Source organism: Carcharodon carcharias, chromosome 2, assembly GCF_017639515.1.
Source record: "Carcharodon carcharias isolate sCarCar2 chromosome 2, sCarCar2.pri, whole genome shotgun sequence".
Lineage (NCBI taxonomy): Eukaryota > Metazoa > Chordata > Chondrichthyes > Lamniformes > Lamnidae > Carcharodon > Carcharodon carcharias.
In genome coordinates this window covers 29,364,573-29,384,832 of record NC_054468.1, presented here as the reverse complement: position 1 = coordinate 29,384,832, position 20,260 = coordinate 29,364,573, and the positions used below count along the sequence as shown (strand labels likewise).

General features: G+C 43.1%; 1 protein-coding gene across 1 annotated transcript in view; it reads left to right on the top strand.

Annotated features, from left to right (window-relative positions):
* nyap2a (neuronal tyrosine-phosphorylated phosphoinositide-3-kinase adaptor 2a) overlaps nucleotides 1-20,260 on the top strand; it is a 168,383-nt gene that overhangs the window by 81,704 nt on the left and 66,419 nt on the right. The window contains exons 3-8 of the mRNA XM_041204740.1: nucleotides 6,256-6,406; nucleotides 7,128-7,241; nucleotides 11,067-11,236; nucleotides 12,114-12,325; nucleotides 13,436-13,601; nucleotides 16,373-17,461. Coding sequence (XP_041060674.1) covers nucleotides 6,256-6,406; nucleotides 7,128-7,241; nucleotides 11,067-11,236; nucleotides 12,114-12,325; nucleotides 13,436-13,601; nucleotides 16,373-17,461 — 1,902 coding nt within the window. The remainder of the gene's footprint in view (nucleotides 1-6,255; nucleotides 6,407-7,127; nucleotides 7,242-11,066; nucleotides 11,237-12,113; nucleotides 12,326-13,435; nucleotides 13,602-16,372; nucleotides 17,462-20,260) is intronic.

Here is a 20,260-nt window from a genome sequence, read left to right as displayed (position 1 = left end):
TAACACTCACTCTATCAAAGAAACCTCACACCTTGAAAAACTGTATTGCCCACTGCTGTAATCCAAAATAGCTGTGGAACACAAACCCTTTAAACTTGCGTGGGAGTGGCAAACATATCCAATCTTTGTATGATTCTGGCTAGTATTTTACTTAGTTCCAACTTATTGTTACAAATATGTTCCCCCACACCAGGACATATATACATTCTTGTGGGGTGCCTTCAGTGGTCTGCATGCCTTACACTTCCTCTCAGATCCCCCCCATACCCCCAATTGCCACCCTCCACTCCACCCCACCATCCCTACCCTCCACAGCCTCTGTAAGTGGGTGTTCTGTATCTCCTCAGTTTGTAGAGCCCTGAAAGCACCTCACGGGACATTTCAAATGCCTCGTATCACCATGGCCTGTACTCAATTCCTCCCCATCTATGATTGTGCTCAGTGAGAATCATTGCCCTCCTAGGGTCTCAGTGAAATGGTCCATAATCCTGTGAAGTTGCTTCCAAGAGTTGGTTACTAGATAACCATTTTTGGCATTTGGTGGGACATTGCTACAAGTTATCCTCCTGAATATTTTTTGGAATGGCTTTCTGGTCAATTCACAGCCCTATTTCCTCATTACCCTATGATTATTGCTATTCTTTCAGCACCTGCTCTTTCATAACTTGAGATAGGCGCTTGGACTTAGTTTGTGACATACTTCCTCTTTTATTCATGATTTCTAAGAGATTTTGCTTCAAGCATCTGTGAGCCACAATCCAATATTTTGGATTACAGATTAGTCAGTCATTCAGAAACCATGCTGTTGATGTAATGCAGGGTCTTTGTAGTCAGAACCTAGTCTAATTAATGCAAGTGAAAATATGTGTTCATTGTTAAAATCAATGGGCAGTCTTGCTATGAAAGTGCAGAGTAATGCATCCCCTCTGAGACACCAGCACACAAGACTCAGAGGCATTTGGGGTAGAATTTTCCGCTCCTGCCAGTGGTGGGTGAGGGCACTAAATACGGCATGATAGATAAAGTCAGTTTTCCGCCCTGGGGAAATCAGTTTGGAATTTTGATCTCCTGACTTTGACGGCAGGTTAAAGGTGGGTCAAGTTTCCCACTGAGTTATGGCAGGAGCCACATTTCCATCATGAATGCTCATAAAAGACCACCTCACCGGAATTCTGTTCCCCCTCCAAATTAAGAGTCCTGCCAATGGATAATTAGAATGATCTGTTTCCCTATTGTATATAAGTGACATGCACCTGGCAAGCTTCAATTCATCAACGACTTCAAGGTTGGTAGACACTGTTTTTGCCCAGCTTTAAAAGCACTGCTGCTAGATTTCGCGTGCCTGATTCACAAGCTGCCCCAAAGCAGGACACGGGAGGCAATACCAGAGGGGAGGGGGAAAATGGAGGCAGAACTTGGGGTTATGTTGTGGAGCACAGGAGGGAAGTGGGAAGAAAGAGGCAGGACTAGTGGGTGGTCAATGAACAGAGTGCAGTGAAAGAATGTCCTGGAGTAAGAGTTATAAGACTGTCCAAGGCAGAGTCTGAGACTGCCCTGAGGCTGAGGCCACGCTGTCGGGGGCATATTGAAAAGTCTGTCCTTGAGCTGTGCAGGCATGTCCTGGTCCCAGTCTTGGGTGGGGGAAGGCCTCTCTGTGCTGTGACAATGGTGCAAAGTATGGTGTGCTGGGCGTGGTCAGTCACCTAAGGAATTTGGTCCTGGGGGTTAGAGCCATGGTAGAGTGAGGCAGATGGCACAATCACAGTTGAGGGGGAAGGCATCTATATCCTGTAAGTCAGTAGCTGAAAAGTCATGGGGTGGTGGATTGGATGGTCTCATGAGGGGGAGGTCGCAGACAGTTAGTGTGCATGTGGCCTCAAGAAGGGGAGGGGGCAAGTCACAAAGTGCAGGGGGACATCAACATTAAAGGGTTCAGGGGCAAACACGATTATTTGCATGGATAATGATGGACTTAAGGGTAACAGGGGAAGGCTGGAGTGTGATAAGAAGAAGGGGAATTAGGAGGCATTGAGTATGGAGGAGGATGGGAGGGTCTTGGTGGCTGGTAGGGAGACTCTGGAAGCTTGTCTCCCAAGGAATGTCAGCAGCACCATTTTGAGCTCACCTTAAAATGATGCAGTTTGAGAAACAAGCTAGAAAAAAGTTGATCAGGGAGGTGGGGGTCTCAGGGCGCAGAGGAGGAATTCAGCTCAGCAAATCTTGGCCAATTTTATGGGCACCCTAAAACTGTTCTGCTGAAACCATGAGAGCATGGCTCAGCTGAGTAATGGACTCGAGGGTCTCATGCACAATGAACGAGCTTGGCTCCTCTACTAATGGTGCGCATTCAGACGACAAGCCATAAGTTTAGGTGCTGTGGTGCCTATGGTCTTAATTGGTACCTGGTTCTTACAGAGGCACGTTAGAATAGATGCAGAGTCCAAGAGTCAATGGCAGAGGCAGCATGGGCCCTACACACCTCCAGTGTAATAGTCATGGCGTTCAAGGCACCATGCTTGCAGTCGGACTCGGACTCTGCAGGGGCCTGGTCAGAAGCCCTCTGATCATCAGAGACCTCGGCTCTCACTACTTTCGCCTCACCTCCGTGAGGTGATCACCAGATTATGACCCCGAGCCTACTGTAGAATGAGGACCAGCTAAGATACTTGTGTCTGCGCTGGTGGAGGATGCAGGTGAACACAGTGACAGATCTTCATCCAATGGTTCCTCGGCAGCCAGATCTGAGGTGGTCTGGAGGCTGGGGCTGATGAACTTGCTCAAACTCGTCCTCTGCCTTTTCTTGCTGGTGGCTGGAATAGATAAAAGAGATAATTAAAGATTGAATAGGCAGGAGCCTACACTATACGTCACTCACAGTCATTGTCTGCATGTGGCCGATGTTTACTTGATGGACTCTCACAGGCTTGTTGGGGGAGGCTGATCTCCCCTTCCATGCAGGATGAAGTCTGTCCTTGCCAGCGAGCTCTGCCACCTGTTCCTCATGGGGTGAGAATGTCCTGAGTACTGGGGCCCTCCTCCAGTTTTCACTCTCTTCAATTGATTATGGGTGATCTTGTCCTGCATAAGGACAAATGGATTGACTGTCAGCACTACGCATGAAAGAGCAGTTCATGAGTATGTGTGCCTGCTATGTGTGCTGAGCCCTCCACAGCAAGGGATTTAAGATGCTGTTTGTGCAGGGTTTTACATGAGATGGAGAGCTTAATGTGGCTGGCAGACCTTCAATGCTGATGCCCCATCTGCTGGTAATATATGACATCCCTGTGGACTCTAACCCTTAGACTACCTGGTGCCCTTATGAGAGTGTGAGTTTGGATTGAGTAGAAGTTCCACGTACCCTGGTGGAGCATATCAGCTTCATTTCCAGCACTGCAGGACAGTCTTTTTTTAAGTGCCAAGGATGTTGACCTCCCTAGTGACCTCCTCCCAGGCCATTGTGGTTAGATGGGGGCCCTCCTGCTCCCATCCTGAGGAAAGAAGACATCCCATCTTTCCTGAAGGAGAATCTCCAGGGAGGCCGACTGAACCGTGGAACAGACAGCTTTGTATCCAGGGTCGGCAAGCTTATATAGACACTCAGTCCACACCTGGCCTGTGTTGTAAGGTGTTGCGTGTAATTTGCTAGGTCTTATTAAGATATTCATAGTCTTAGATAGTTCAACAGTAAATATTTATTAATTATTAGAAACTATATACATAGGTACAATAAAGGTCCAAGCTAGGAGCTGTCTCCATGCTTGCTTCTACACACAGCTCTGTCCAGTGCTATACTGACCTCTATAGGTGTGGGTTATGGGTTCTCTTACATCACTGTGAGGGCAGAACTGTACTTAATTCCACATTAACCCTTGATGTACCAGACCCTTATGCTACAGCCTGCAGTGAGTGAATGTCTGCGTGGGTGTCTTTTAAATAAGGCATCAACCCCATGAGATAACAGCAGGATGGGTGAATCACTGCCTGTCCCGCCACAAGATTCAATGAGCTCCTCACTGATCTATAATTGATGAGCTGAAAAGCAGAAAGTCGGGCGTGAAAACCCACCCAGCGGGAATCATGTTGACTTTCCCACCTGCCACTGCACTTAGTCTCAGAATGGAAAATTCCACCCTTGGTTTTTTGACCTAGTACTGTTGCCTAATATAATTCTATGGGTTTTTAAAATTTATTCCTTCACGAGATGTGAGCATCGTTGGCAAGGCCAGCATTTGTTGCCCATCCCTAATTGCCCTTGAACTGAATGGCTTGCTAGGCCATTTCAGAGGGCATTGAAAAGTCAACCACATTCCTGAAGGTCTGGAGTCACATGTAGGCCAGACTGGACAAGGATAGCAGATTTGCTTTCCTAAAGGGCATTGGTGAACCACGTGGGTTTTTACAGCAATCGATGATAGTTTCATGGCCACCATTACTTTTATTATAATTCTCTGTTGATGGAAATAAAATGAATTATTTAAATTAAGCTTAAAGCAGTGAATTGTAGCAGATCATGCCTGGGGCTGTGACTCTGATAAAAATTTGCCAATGTCAACTTGTTCAATCAAAATCTTAAGTACTGGGAAGTTAAAAAAAACCAACAGTGTAAAGGAGAAGGTGTCCATTTCCTACTTTTTGGCTAATTGGTTATTATTGAATTCTAGTAACTGAATTATTAATTTCAGCCTTTATTCAAGTATAATCAGCTGTAGTAGCTCAATGGGTTGGTTCCACTTTCATTCATGCTTACTGACAAGCTCTTGTAGCTTCCCAGGCCCAGACTGTGTTCAGCTCTTTGCTATTTTCTGTGCATCGAGTGGGCCTCCTGTTAGCTTGTTCATGGCAAGTCAGAAGATGTGCTGTTTTAGAAGGACAGGCAAAGAAATGGGTACTTTCTGTTTCTGGCAAACTTTCTGTACTGTTGTGACTGGTTTTCACTCTTACTTCATGACACAGCAATTTGTACCTGTCACAGTGTGATAGAGGCTGTCCAATTTCTGTATCAGAGAGGGTGGGAAGTTTGATTTCCATTGTGCGGGATGGCTGCAGAAGGTTCCACTAGGTGCCTGCTCTATTGTGCCAAGTTCTTCAAACTCCAGAAGGGTAGGGTGGGGACATGGGCAACACTTTTACCTGTGTCCTCCTTCATGTCCAGGGGTAGCTCCCTGTCCACCCAAGGAAGTTCTATCCACAATCATTCATTTTAGTTCTGGGTATGTCCTTTATGCAAATTATTAATTGTTTTGCTGAAGATTAATGTGTTTTATATGCTGTCCCAGTCTGTATGAGACCAAAAATGGTATAGAAATTGTAAGGTTTGGACAGTACCTCAATATTAATACTGTAAACCAGTGTAATTGGGATTTATAGCACGAAAAATCTTTAATGATTAAAGAAAATATTTCCGTCGGAAATATAAAATAGCTTTAATATATGTTTCCTATCGCTTCTATCACTTGCTATGACATTGTTTTGTAAACTGCAAGTCCACATTATTTTGATGCCTCCAGTCCAGCCTTGCCCATTTACTTACTCAAAAATGAATACTGTACTGCAAATATCTAAAGATTGTTACACTTTGAATATTCCTTCTGTTACATTGAATGGTCAGCTCAGTGGCATTCAACTGGGAATACTGGAAACTTTTATACATCGTTGCATGGGCAGTAATGGATTTGTAATTGAATAATATCAAATGTTAAAATGGCTCCTTTGATGGCTCAGTGATTTTTATGCAGCATATCAGGAAACTCCCAATTTTTTTTGCTTGTTCTGTGCTGATTTAGCTGAATTCAGCTTGGGTCACGTTATAATTAATCACCGTGCTCCTGACATGGAGAGGGGAGAATTGTTCAGTCTTCCTGACCCTGACCACTGATTTCTGCTGGATCTGTGGCAATCGGATGGAGATGGGAATGGGAAGCAGTTGTAATGATATCTATGATCTAATTACCTATCAAAGCTCACACGTGACTGACACGTGAGTGAGACCAGAATTTCTTTCTAAGCATTTTAAATAGTATTTAGAAAGAGTGAATATCTTTAAGAGACAGTGCCGTTTTAAGATCAGGAGACAATCACAATGGCTTAAAGGTGAATGAGTTGCATCATAGTTCCCATTATACATTGCATGTGATTTTACAATACATCGGAAAGATCAAGTCCACAAACTCAATTTGTTTAGCAGAGCGAGCAGGTCTTAGACATCATACACATAGTTTTGAGGCTATTATTAAATTGACATTTTGTGAACCATAGAACTGTCTCCATCAGGTGAGAGTGAAAAGATGGATTATGAAGATGATTATGTAATGTTGCCTCACGATAATGGTACTTCTATCAAATACGACCAGATGAAAATTAAAATCAAGAGTGCTGCAATCTTTTGTAATCTAACCAACACTTCGGTGTAAGAATCAAATTATAAAAGAAATTTAACCAAACTTAATCGCAGGACCTTATTATTGTGCTTCTGTTCTGTTTCCCACCCAGCAGCCAGCCAGATTGTCAGGCTGACCAACTGTTGGGTGGGAAAGCCAATGGCAGGATGTTATAGTCAGGAACATTTCGGATGGCTCCCAGCAACCAGGAAAGATCGTGCATTGAGTGGAGGGAGTCGGATTGGCAATCAGTTGGGAGGGGTGACCGAGAAATTGCAAATTAGGGGTGGTGGGGTCCAGTCAACTGCGGCAGGAGATTTGTTTGAGGGACTTGGGAGAAGCATTCCTTCTCCTCCCAGCCCATGAGCCATGTTATAAAAAGTACTGGCTGCTGGCTCTAGCTATTCCTGCATCCCTGTAGCTACTGGGTTTCCTGAGCCCTGGGAAAACAGGCTAGCCAGCAATAAATTTAAATTGCTACCAAAATATCTGGAGCGGAGCTCCAATTACACATTATAATGATAGACCCATTTCTCCATAGCAGATTACTCTGACGTCCCCACGATATGTTTAAAATTGAAGTAAGTGCATTGTGGGTCGGATTCAGGGTTAAATCTTTGCCAATTTAACTTCCCAGACCCTCTACTGCCTGCATGGGCAGATTAAAATGTACTCAATTCCTATACTGATAAAGGGAAGGAAGAAACTTCAAGTGGATCTATTAAGCCTTTGGACACTCGTATTCCACAGAAACATTCAGTGCCATCAAGTTGTGGAACTAGCAGGCATCCTCATATCCTCATTCATGAGGCTAAGGACAACTCATGAGTTGTATGCGTTGGCTGTCATTCTCACTCTGCAGATGTACGTACACCCTGATGTCTTCCCTGTATAAACATGGTATTTAGAGATATCCTCCTGCAGTTTTTCTATTAAGCTCAATCAGAAAAATTTTTGAGCTGCTGTTCTAATTAATTCTGCATAACTATCCATTCAAACAGCATCAAATGCTATGGCCAGCATGTGTAATAGCAGGTCAGAATGTCCACTGTGACCTCATACTTGTTACTGGGAACGCCAATGAATGCATTCAACTTGTTAATTTTAAAATACGATTCCATTAAAGGGTGCATGGGGCATGATCAGGTCGGTATTGTCTTCATCTTTTAACATTCTGCGGTTTCACATTAAGCATTGTCAGGCTTCACTGCTTAACTTATAACAGACATATTTTTAAATTGACCTTTTCTTTACTATGGGAGGATTGTGGTTCTTCTCAAGACACGCTGATTTTAAAAGCTGGGAGACAGCACCAAGTGCAATTGATCTCGAGAAAATCAATGGCTGATTCACAGAGAAAGCCTCTAAAAGTAGCAACAATCAAAGTAATAGCATCTGCACAAAGGCAATGGAGATAGATGATAATGACCGAATAAGACAAAGGCAGGCTTTTCCGTTGTATAATTCAATTTCAAGGCTGTATTGGAAATGAGAAAATTCTTAAATGCTTTGACATAATCTACAAGACACATTCACCTCCGGGAGAAATTATTCCCTTCTCGTGGTTTATTGAAGTTGTTGTTTAAAAATGTCAGTTTTAATCTGTCATACGTACATCCTAACTATACTGGAAAAGCCAGTCATGATTGTTCATATTGTGCATTTAAATAAATTACGTGTTCCACAAAGGCAACATACAAATATGAGATGTCAGTTATGAAAGATTTACACCTAGATTCAGGTGTGCTTCAAAACAGTAGCTTATAGCAGATCATTGTCTAATCGATTTATATGACCTTTTTTTTGCTGTTTTTACAAACAGGTATTATTCCATTTATTTAAGTAAGATCCTTTTCGAAAACACCAAAGCAGTAACAGTTTGAGGGGCTCACATGACATCATAAGCTCTCTCAATGTTCAATGACGGTACTTCCAATAAAATTCCAATAAAATCAAGTCCGTAAATTATTTTTAAATATATGTTGACAAAAAATGGCTGGCTTGTGTTTTGACACCTAGTATTAGGAACCATTTCATGGATTCATAACACATATTTACAAGAATATAAGTCCTTATTTCATGTGCCTGTGGGAGTTAATTGCAGAGACAGAGTACCTGGATGATACAGGTACTACCTAAATTGGTGAAACCCATACAAATTATCTGAATATGAACTTGTAACTTTAAATCATGGAGCTTCCAGATAAAACTGTCTAAGACCTAATGTGCCAGCTGAGTCAGACATGTCATCTATTTGCAACACTATAGTACCAGCTGGGTGAACTACTTTCATCACCAATGCACTGCACAGCTGGATAAAATACACCAACAGGCCTTATATGCTGTTAGTGGCCCCTAAGTTTTTTTTTCCCCTGTATGTCACCATAGTTTTGAGGAGTAGCATCTAAAAGCAGATTCCCAGCCACTTTTCAAATGTTACGTGAAAAACTAGTCAGGCAGCGAATCCACAGCCAGTATCCATGCTATAAACGCATAACCATCTTTCATTGAGAACTGAACATGTGTGTGGTTTCTGTGGGACAACTTTATGGCAAGTAGACGATACCACAGTGCTAGGAATCTGAAACAGAAAGAGAAATTGCTGGAAATACCCAGCAAGTCTGGCTGTATCTGTGCAGAGAGGATCTGGGTGGAATTTTATAGTCACGGCATGGGGAAAAACTGTTGGCAGCCCCACTGCAGCCATTTTTCGGAGGCCCCAGTAGCATTAAGTACCAATCGGGCACTTACCCATCTGCCATTCGGCTTCCTGGCTTCTGTGAGGGGTATTCCCCCCCTCCCTGAAATCCTGGTGCAAGTCAGATGCCCCAATCATGCCGCCAACCCCCACCCCCCACCAGAAGCTGCCAGCAGCTGGCAGCTCTCCAGAACTGGCAGTGCCATCAGGAGCAATGGCCACTGCCATTACTGCAGTCTGGCCTACACCATGGATCGACGATGGAGCTGCAGGAAACAGGTGAGTCTGGCTCCAACAAGGGTTGCAGGAGGGGTTGATTAAAGGTCAAAAGGTCCCTTACTCTGGATCGCTCTGTTTTTGCCTGCTTTAATAACATTGCCACTTAAGTCCTCAATTGGCCTCCAGGTGGAAAGGCCATTCTTGAGCCTTCTCGTTCTGGATTAAATCATGATGAGTCAGGGAGGCGGCTGGTTCTCCACTCTGCATTTTCATGCCCAATCATGAGGCCCACCCACCGCCAAACCCTGCCTCCAGGGGGAACATTAAATTCTGCTCAATGCTTCAGGTCAATGACCTTTCATCAATACTGGGAAAAGCTAGAAATGTAATAGGTTTTCAGGGTGGGTGGGAAAAAAGATTAAAGGACTTGATAGTAGATACCAGTAGGATGTTTCCTAGTGCTGTAGGCTAGAACTAGGGGATACAGTTTAAGAATAAGAGGTCTCCCTTTTAAGATGAAGAAGAGAATTTTTTTGCTCTCAGATTGTCGTTATATATGGAATTCTCTTCCCCAGAAAGCAGTGGAAGCTGGGTCATTGAATTTATTCGAGGCTGAGTTTTTTATAGACCAGGGAGTCAAGGATTATGGGAGGAAGCAGGAAAGGGGAGTTAAGGCCACAACCAGATTAGCCGTGATTAGGCATTGAATGGCAAAGCAGACTCGAAGGGCCAAATGCTCTAAACCTGCTCCTAAGTCCTATGTCCCTATGTTCCCAAAAGGAAGATCTATAATAGGGTGGAAGATGTAGTATAAGGCATTAATTCTAACTGTGTGATGTGAGACAGAGTATACATCATCACAGGAAGCGATGCAACGACTCATGCTCTGTCTTGTAGATTTCATGGCAAAATGGAGATGCAGTAAGTTGTTTCTCGATAAAGTTAATGTGTTCCTCATGTCAGCAAACTCAGTAAATATTCTGTGTTAACACAGCAAGACCAAGAATACTATATCTTGGCAGTGAGTGAAGGCACAAGCATGGAAAGGTCTCTGCCAATACTGCAAAGCTTCGACCAGGTTGCAGGCCCCAACAAAGCAGAAGCATGGCTGCACTTGTGCTGAAGATTTACCAGATATTGCACTGCATGGGACCTCACTGTGAAGCTGAGCAGTGAGCAGGGCAGTACGGTAACATATGCGATGGGTGGCTGTGCTGACGATAACCTAGTCAGGCAAAGGATTGACGAAGATAAAAACTAAGTATGACGAAGTGATAGAAGCCTACTTCAGTCTGTGAAAGAATACCATTGTCAAGTGGGCTAAATTTACCAAGTGTACCCAAAGACAAGGGAAAATTATTGATACATTTATCAATGACCTATAGAGACTTGTGAAGGACTATGAATATGGCAGCTTAGAAAACAAACTAATCAGGGACAGAATTGTTGTCAGAGTCTGAGATGAAGCATCGTCTGACCACTTATAGTTGAGAGATAATTTAATCTTAACAAAGACAGTTCAGCAGAGCAGACAAGCTGAGGCCAGGAAGCAAAATCCATCGGTGATTCAGGGCGATCGGGGAGAGCCATATTCCAAAAAGGACTGATTCAGTGGAGAATGTTAAATTTGAAATCTGGGAGGTGACCAGCCAAAAGCTGGGTGGCAGGAAGGGTCTCCATTAGCCACCCCAGTTAACTGTAATCAGTGTGCTGGGAAAAAAACATAGGTGTGAAATATGTCTTGCCAAAGAGGCTGAATGCCATTTTTGCAGAAAGAAGAGTCACTTTCAGGCTGTGTGCCATAGCAAGAAACATCTACAGAATAAGCAAATAGAAAACCCTTCGAACAGTGAAAAGATCCATGAAATAGAAGATATCAATGATATTGAGATGCTTTTCCATGGGGAAATTCAGGAACCAAGCAGAAGCTACCGAACTACTGGTACCCGTGTAGAGTGAAACAAGACACACTTTAAGTTAGATACTGGTGCAGCAGTTTTGGTTCTTTTCTGATGCTGAACTGTGGTTGGAGAAAAGTTCTCTTCAGCCATCATGCAAAGAACGACATGGTCCAGGAGGTATCATAGGACAACTGAATGCAACCCTTCAATATAGAAAGAAAGATCACTGAAAACATAAATGTAATACTGAACAAGAGTTGTTCACTCTTAAGGAGGAAAACCTGTACCAACTTATATCTGATTTGCAGAGTAGAGGAACTAGAAAGTCAAGAAGATCAGCCTATAAACATCAGAGCTGAATTTCCACAGCTCTTCATAGGACTTAGAAAGCCTAAGACAGCATACCACATCACCCTTCATCCTGAAATGAAGCCAGTATGTCTGTTTACACCCAAAAAAAATTCCTCATCCTCTCTTACCAAAGGTAAAGAAGGAAATTGTCTCATTGTTGAAGCAAATGGATTATTTGACCTCTGACAGAGCCAACAAGCTGGTGCTTGGGGATGATCCCAGTGCAAAAACCCAACAGATCTATTAGAATTTGCATAGATCTTAACCAAAAAACAAAGCTGTTGAATGCAAAGTCTGTGGACTAGAGGGTAACAAAATTGGGAAGGAGCTCAATCTTCAGCTAGATGTACATAGTGTTTTTTAGCAATTACCCATCAATGAATAGTCCAAGTTCCTTATAACCCATATTACACTGTTCAGTGGGGGGCAGGATGGTTTGTTACAACAGATTTTGCATTACATCAACACCAGAAATCTTCCAAAGGACAATGTCAAGTATCCTGGAAGGACTGGATGGAGTTGTGTGTCACATGGATGATGTTCTAATCCATGGATGCACTCGGACAGAAAATTACACTAGAGTCCGAGCTATGCTGCAACACCTGCAAAAAGCAGGACTTCCACTGAACAACAAATGCAAATTCTCGCAGCTGACTCTCAAGTTCCTTGGACATGTTGTGGAGGCATCCAGTGTCAGAGCTGATCCACAGAAGACAAGAGCAATCAAGGAGTTTCCAGCTCCTCCCAATGTGACTGAGCTCCAGAGATTCATGGGTATGGTAAACCAAGTTGGAAAGTTGAAACAAAAACAGAAAATGCTGGAAAAACACAGCAGGTCTAACAGCATCTATGGAGAGAAAGATAGAGTTAATGTTTCGAGACCGTATGACTCTTCTTCAGAGCAGAAGAGCCATATGGATTCGAAATGTTAACTCTGTCTTTCCCTTCATTGGTGCTGTCAGGCCTGCTGAGCTTTTCCAGCATCTTCTGTTTTTGTTTCAGATTTCCAGCATCCATGGTATTTTGCTTTTACCCAAGTTGGAAAGTTCTTGCCCATTCTATTCTTGCCAAAGGCCCACTACATCAGCTGTTATGACAAGCCAAAACATGGTGCTGGGAGGAAGCAAAGCAGAGGCCTTTTGAGAAAATCAAAGAGTTGCTGATATCACCTGATATTTTAGCTCCCTATGACCCAGAGCTACCCTCTATCATTGCTGCAGATGCATGTTCTACAGATTTGGGAGCTATACTCTTTCAGACACAAATGGATGGAAAGCATTGACCAGTTTGCTGCACATCCTGTTCACTGACAGAGACTGAACAGAGATATCCATTGATAGATGAAGAAGCATTAGCTGCTTCATGGGCTTGCGAAAAGTTTGCATATTATGTTCTTGGTTTCCACTTCAAGGTAGAGACAGACCACAGATCCTTAGTGACACTCTTAAATTCTAAGAAATTAGCAAAAATGTTTCCACAAGTACAATGATTCATACTGATGATGATGAGGCTTCAAAGACAGTGTGTTCTGGGAGAGCAGCGGACTACAGCAGATGCTTTGTCCTGGAGCCCAGTGGCAAGGCCTGAACAAAGTGATGTAGCCCTCATTGAAGAGGTAGAAACCTTTACATCAAAAAAACCCACAAATCTACCAGCAACAACTCAGCGACTGAATGAAATCAGAGATGCACAGAAATCTGGTGAAGAGTGCGTTTAGGTTAGAGAGTACTGTATCAAAAGCTGGCCAGCTACATGCCACACTCTTCCATTCTCAGACAGTACTATCAACAGAGGGGATACCTCAGTGTAGTTGATAATTTACTCATTTATGATTTATGATGAGATTGGTCATTCTGAGAGTTCTGAGCCTTGATATACTGCAATGACAGAGCAGGATGTTCTGTTTGGTGGCCAGGTCTCTCAAAGTCATTGGAAGAGATGATATCAAACTGGAATGCCTGTGCTATTCATCATCAGGAGACAAGAGAACAGTTAATCTCATCTTCCTTCCCATCAATACCATGGGAATGTCTTGGAACGGACACAAACACAGAGGTAAGATGTTCTTAATCATTGAGGACTATGATTCCAGATGGATAAGAGTCAAACAATGCAGGGTCACAATTCTGAAGTAGTAATTACATCATTAAAGGAGATTTTTGGAACACATGGAATCTCAGACCTTGTAATCTCAGACAACGGGGCACAGTTTGCCAATGAATACTTCAAAGAGTTCATGACATCATATGGATATGTCCATTCTACCAATTCACCAAGATACACTCAAATCAACAGTGAAGCTGAAACAGGAATGCATACAGTGAAAGCATTGCTGAAGAAGAACAATGATATCCAACTTGCACTTTGAGCTATCATTCAACTTTACTCCAAATTGTTTTGGTATCATGTGAATCTCTAATGGGAAGAAGACTGAGAACTCAACTCCCTATTCTTCCACACACACTGGTGCCATGTGTACAAGCTGATGACTTGGGAAAAGTGAGGGAGAAGGAGGATGAGTTTCATTCCAGCCAGATGTGGAACTATGAAAAATGTCACAAAGCACACAACCTGGTAGATATCCAACCAGGAGAACTAGTTTGGAACCAAGACCAAGCTCGCTATGGATAAATGGTTGCACAGACACCACATCCACGCTCCTACCTCATCCAAACAGATTATGGTATGGTGAGGCAGAACAAACATGCACGTTGCCCCATGGAAGTAATCTTCCACACTGTCGATGCAGTTATCTACCAAGTTGAACAGACCAGGGATGTTGCATTCATTTACCAATCCAGATGACCACCAGACTGGTGAACCTGAGACACCTATAAATTTCCCTTTTACCCAGCAGAATCTGAGAGATCACCCACAGGACTCAAATCCCCAATCTTCTACAAAGCAGCAGAGGACCCATTTGGGTAGACTAGTGAAACCACCATGGTGTTTATCCTTATAAAAAAGAAATGGAACTCAGAGAGTTTGGGGAGGAGATGTACAATGGGGAGAATCATGGATTTGGGGAGATGTAACATAAGGGGTTAATTCTAACTATGTAATATGCTAATGAGATACAGAAGACATCTTCTCAGGAAGTGATTCAATGTCACATGATCTTGCTCTCTTGTAGACTTCATTGGCAAGATTAAGCTACTGTACAATGTTTCACAATAAAGTTAATGTTTTCCTTACCTCAGCACACTGCAAATGTTCTGTGTTAGCACAATGAGGCCAAGAATATTATAGAAGACAGGAGGCAATAAAAGACAAAAGAGTTTACGGGCAGAGCATAAGTGAGTATTAATGAGACGTGTTCTTTTTCCACCCTTCCTCATTTGATCTACATAAATCCTATTAAATTCCTAACCTTTCCTAATTCTAATGAAAGTTCATCAACCTGAAACATTAACTCTGTTATATATTCCACAGATGCTGCCAGACCTACTGAGTATTTCAAGCGTTTTCTGTTTTATTTATAACAAAACTGATTGAGATGCTTCATCCTTTCATCACCAGATGCAGTGTTTAAACTGCCCATGCTTAGCCCTTTAGTGCCATCTAGATGAAATAAGCCAGTTGACTACAATCAGCCTGATAATATCAAATTGGTGAGGTACCTCTATTGTCTACATATAGCTCTACAATGACATCAGGGTGAATTACTCAACTTTTGCATAACAGCAAATTCCATTGAGGAAACAGGAGAGAAAGGCAATCCCCAGAGTGTATACTGTAGCTTTCTAAGAACGTTATAATTTTCAGTTCCTTTCACAGTCATGTACGGACTCGCACTTTGCTATTTCTAAGTTGGTCTATTTTTTGGTCTAGTGTGTCCAACCCGATCCAGTATGGACTAGTTTTTTTGCAGCCTTTTCTCCACAATTTCTTATACCTTTGTCATTCAAAAATGATTATACTGCAAATAAAATGATTATAATAAGAACCGTATTGTTCCATGTGTGACGTGGACTGAAGATTCTGTTTCTTAGGAATCATAATGGGATGGATTTCCATTGTGAATGTTCAATGGTGATGTGGTGCTGGATGCTGCACCATGGAAAATGACAGGCAGAACGAATACCAGTGACCAAAATCTACTTGGTACAAAATATAATTCTTGAATTCCATGGCACATGGGCTTCATTGATTACGCTGGCTATATAATTCCCATGACAACATTTTCCCTGGGTTACAATTCGGGCTGGAGATCAGCTTTACTCCTTGGTCAAGCAGGTGGAAGTAAGGGTTAGCAGCAAACTATTTCCTAACTTCTTCCAATATGGCTTTCAGTTAGTCAGAAAGGGGTTCCCATCAGTAATCTCTGAGTTTCCTTCCTATAGTGAAATGCCTAGCAGCTATCTACCTCTTCATAGCAATACATTTCAAGAGCACGTATATATCAGTGTGAGAAATCCTAAGTGTAAACCCACAGAATAGAGTTGCTTGTTAGCATTGTACACCATTGTGTGACTATCACTCTATTTATTACAGGTATTTCAATTGAAAACTAAATGAATTTTAATGAGAGCTTTGTAGCTCTTTTGGAGCATAAGAACATTAATTGAACATGTTTTATGGTGTGCCTTTGTATTTGTAATGTTATGTGTGTCAAAACATGATTTAATTTCCGCTGGTATGCCCCCAAACAAATATTATAAAATGTTACTATTATGTTCCCTTTGTGTGGAAGGCTAATGCATGACTCACGAGAATCTTCCCATTGTAACAATAAAAATAAATATCTGAATTGAATGAGTAATTTATGGCTAGAAACTCCTGGAAGAATGAATTGCATAATAACACACCTGCTTAACTTTGTCTAGCATCAACAAAGCCCAGACCACACAGCGATGAATATGGCAAGAAGATACCGCCTCCTAAACCCAGGCGTGATCCAAACACGCAGCTCAGCACATCCTTTGATGAAACGTATGGCACAAAGCATGGCAGCAGAAAGGCAATGGCTGCGGCAAGCAAAGAGAGCACTTCAGGGCAAGCTTTTAGTCCAACCCAGGGCACTGAGGAAGAGGAGCCTGTGTACATCGAAATGGTTGGGAATATATTACGTGATATTAAAAGGGATGACGATGATCAAAGTGAAGCAGTTTATGAGGAAATGAAATATCCAATGTTCGATGAGGTGATCCAAGATGTCAAATGGATCAGTGCAGCCAATTCAGATCCTCATTCTCAGTGTGCTACTCCTACTGTGCCTGACCTGGAAATTACAAAGTCTTCAGTGCCATCAACTCCAAAGGGCTTATTTTGTGAGATTCCACCTCCATTTCCAAATCTGCTTCCTCATCGCCCCCCACTACTGGTGTTTCCCCCTGCTCCAACACAATGCTCCCCAGCCTCTGACGAATCCCCTTTAACTCCTCTTGAAGTCACAAAACTCCCAGTACTGGAAACAAACATATCTTATATCAAGCAAGCTGGTGCTTCTCCATCATCACTCCCAGCTCAGGCTTCTGGATACCAGAAAATAGAAAAAGACTTGCCACCTTCCCATGGAATAAGTGCAACTGGAAGGTCCTCCTCTCCACCACTCCCTTCAACTCTCTATAGGACACCATCACCTCACAGTCTTCAAAGTCACTTTAGTCACTCAATATCCCCATCTCCAGTCACTATGGGGCGGTCCATGACTCCTTTAGGCCTAAAAAGACCCCCACCCTATGAGTCTATACATCCAACACCGAGATGTTCTTCCGCAGTGCCTCAGTCTACAGTGAAAACCCCAGTACAGGAAGGAGGAAAGACAGGGTCTTCTTCTCATGGGTCTACACATGCTGGGTCACGGTCCAGAACACCAACCAGTCCCTTGGAAGAGCTCAGTTGTCTCTTTACCTCAGGAAGGAGCCTGTTGAGGAAATCAGCCAGTGGAAGGAAATCCAAGGAACCCATGGAAAGTAAGTGAACATTCAGTCTTATAATTCATGAAAAAATAGCTTGTTTGGTAATCTTCAGATCCAAAAGTGTAAGCATCTGTGGGATAGAGGAGTTCCTTTTTAACTCCTACCTGAACCTTATAAATAAACTGAATAGTTGATATGAAATCAGGTTATCCTCTTTCACCATTAGTGGAGTGTTTGAAGAGATTCAACTGATGATGTAATCAGACAAATCCTTTTCATTCTTTTGACCTGTGTTGCACTGGTAATGGGACGAAAGTTTCCTCTTTAGGCAGACTGCAGGAGGAATGACTTTGGTTACTCTCAACGTGATTTCCTGTGAGCATGAATCCATAGCAGAAAATTATCTGCAAGTTGTACAATACATATGGCCTTGTCTGTATCACCTGCAGCCCAAGAACAAATACTTGTGCTGTACGCAGTCTGAGATTGCTCTGTGTTGGCACCAGATGCAAAAGATAGAACAATGTCCCTTTCCCCAGCACCAGCATCTTTCACCTTCAAAAGAACAAAATTTACAAAAATAATGGGTCAGATTTTGCTCTCAGTCACAAATGAACAGCAGGAGGCATTCATTACATCCTCACTGGCCCATAGACTTTCAATAAGATTTTGAACTGGAACTTTGAGTGTGGCACCATCTACAGAGGATCTAGAACTTGTGTGAACCAGGCAAACATCTCCTTAGCTGATCAGATCGAAGAATTATTAGTGAGCAGCCAGGAAATATCAGTTAGAATATTCAATTCAATGTCAAATCAGGTACAGAAAGCGAAATAAAAGGAATGAAGAAAAGATGGGTTAAGAGAGAGAAATAAAAGAGACAAAAAGGATTTTTAAAAAGTTACTTTATTTTTAGATATTCAATGATAATTAAAATCTGAGGAAATGCAGTTCCACAATTCACCATATACATCATGTTTTATATATGAGGAAAGGATGAACAGGCTCTGTCTCTTTTCTCTTGAAAAGACAAGACTGAGGGGTGAACTAATAGAGGTCTTTAAAATTATGAAAGGTGTAAGAGAGCAAACAGAGAGTGGGGAACAGCATAACTAGAGACCATCAATATAAGACAGTCACCAAGAAATCCATTGGTGGATTAAGAAGAAATCTCTTTACTATGAGTGGTGACAATGTAGAACTCACTAAAGTTGGCTTTAAAGTTGTAAGGACTCAGACTTCAGCGAGCCGTGCTATAAAGAGCGAGACTTCAGTGAGCAGAGCGGGGCTGTAAAGAGCGAGACTTCAGTGAGCAGAGCAGGGCTGTAAAGAGTGAGACTACAGCGAGCACAGCCGTGTTGTAAAGAGCGAGACTTCAGTGAGCAGAGCAGGGCTGTAAAGAGCGAGACTTCAGTGAGCAGAGCAGGGCTGTAAAGAGCGAGACTTCAGTGAGCAGAGCAGGTCTGTAAAGAGCAAGACGTCAGTGAGCAGGGCAGGGCTGTAAAGAGTGAGACTTCAGTGAGCAGAGCGGGGCTGTAAAGAGCGAGACTTCAGTGAGCAGAGCGGGGCTGTAAAGAGCGAGACTTCAGTGAGCAGAGCGGGGCTGTAAAGAGTGAGACTTCAGTGAGCAGAGCAGGGCTGTAAAGAGCGAGACTTCAGTGAGCAGAGCAGGGCTGTAAAGAGTGAGACTTCAGCAAGCACAGCTATGCTGTAACGAGCGAGACTTCAGTGAGCAGCGCGGGGCTATAAAGAACGAGACTTCAGTGAGCAGAGCGGGGCTGTAAAGAGCGAGACTTCAGTGAGCAGAGTGCGGCTTAAATTTAGGGAAATCGTCTTTTAATTAAAAACAAACAGTAAGTATGGCAAGACAGCTCAGTCCTGTGTGTTGTATGGCTTGCAGCATGTGGGAATTTTTAGACACTGCTTGCAGTCTGGATGACCACATGTGCAGGAAGCACCACCGGCTTGACCAGCTTGAGCAACGGGTTTCGGAGCTGGAGCATCAGCTGGAGACACAGCGCAACATCCGCGAGGTTGAGGGTTACGTAGATAGCACGTTTTTAGATGTGGTCACTCCACAGCTTAAGGAAGCGCAGTCAGAGAGGGAATGGGTGACCACCCAGTCAGAAGAAGGGAGGCAGACAGGTAGTCAGAAAAGCCTCAGAGTGCATCTCACTCAAGAATCATTTTTCTGTGTTGGAAAACAGTGAGGATGAAGGTTCCTCTGGAAAGTGCAGCCAAAGCCAAGTTCACGGCACTGTGGGTGGCTCAGCTGAACAAGGGGGGAGGAGTAAGAGTGCAAGTGCAATAGTAGTAGGAGACTCAGTAGTGAGGGGTGCAGACAGGTGCTTCTGCGGCCGTAGAGGTGACTCCAGGATGGTGTGTTGCCTCCCTGTTGCCAGGGTCAAGGATGTCACAGAACGGCTGCAGGGCTGAAGGAGGGGCCTGTACAAATCGGACAGGTTGCACCTGAACCAGAACGGGACCAACATCCTTGCGGGAAGACTGGCTGGCTGGTGCTGTTGGGGGGCAGTTTAAACTAATTTGGCAGGGGTCTGGGATACAGAGTGGAGGTACAGTAGGGGTTGATGCACAGCCAAATGTAGAAGAAAAACTAAGACAGTCTGGAAGGCAGGGCAAATATAGTCCTGTTAAGACACAAGGGAATAATGCAAGGCTAGGTTGCATCTATTTTAACACAAGGAGTCTTACAAGTAAAGCAGATGAATTGAGGATGTCAATTAACACATGGGAAAATGATATTGTTGCTATCACAGAGACATGGTTGTGGGAAGGACAGGACTGGCAGCTCAATGTTCCAGGGTATAGAATCTTTAAGCGTGACGGGGGGAC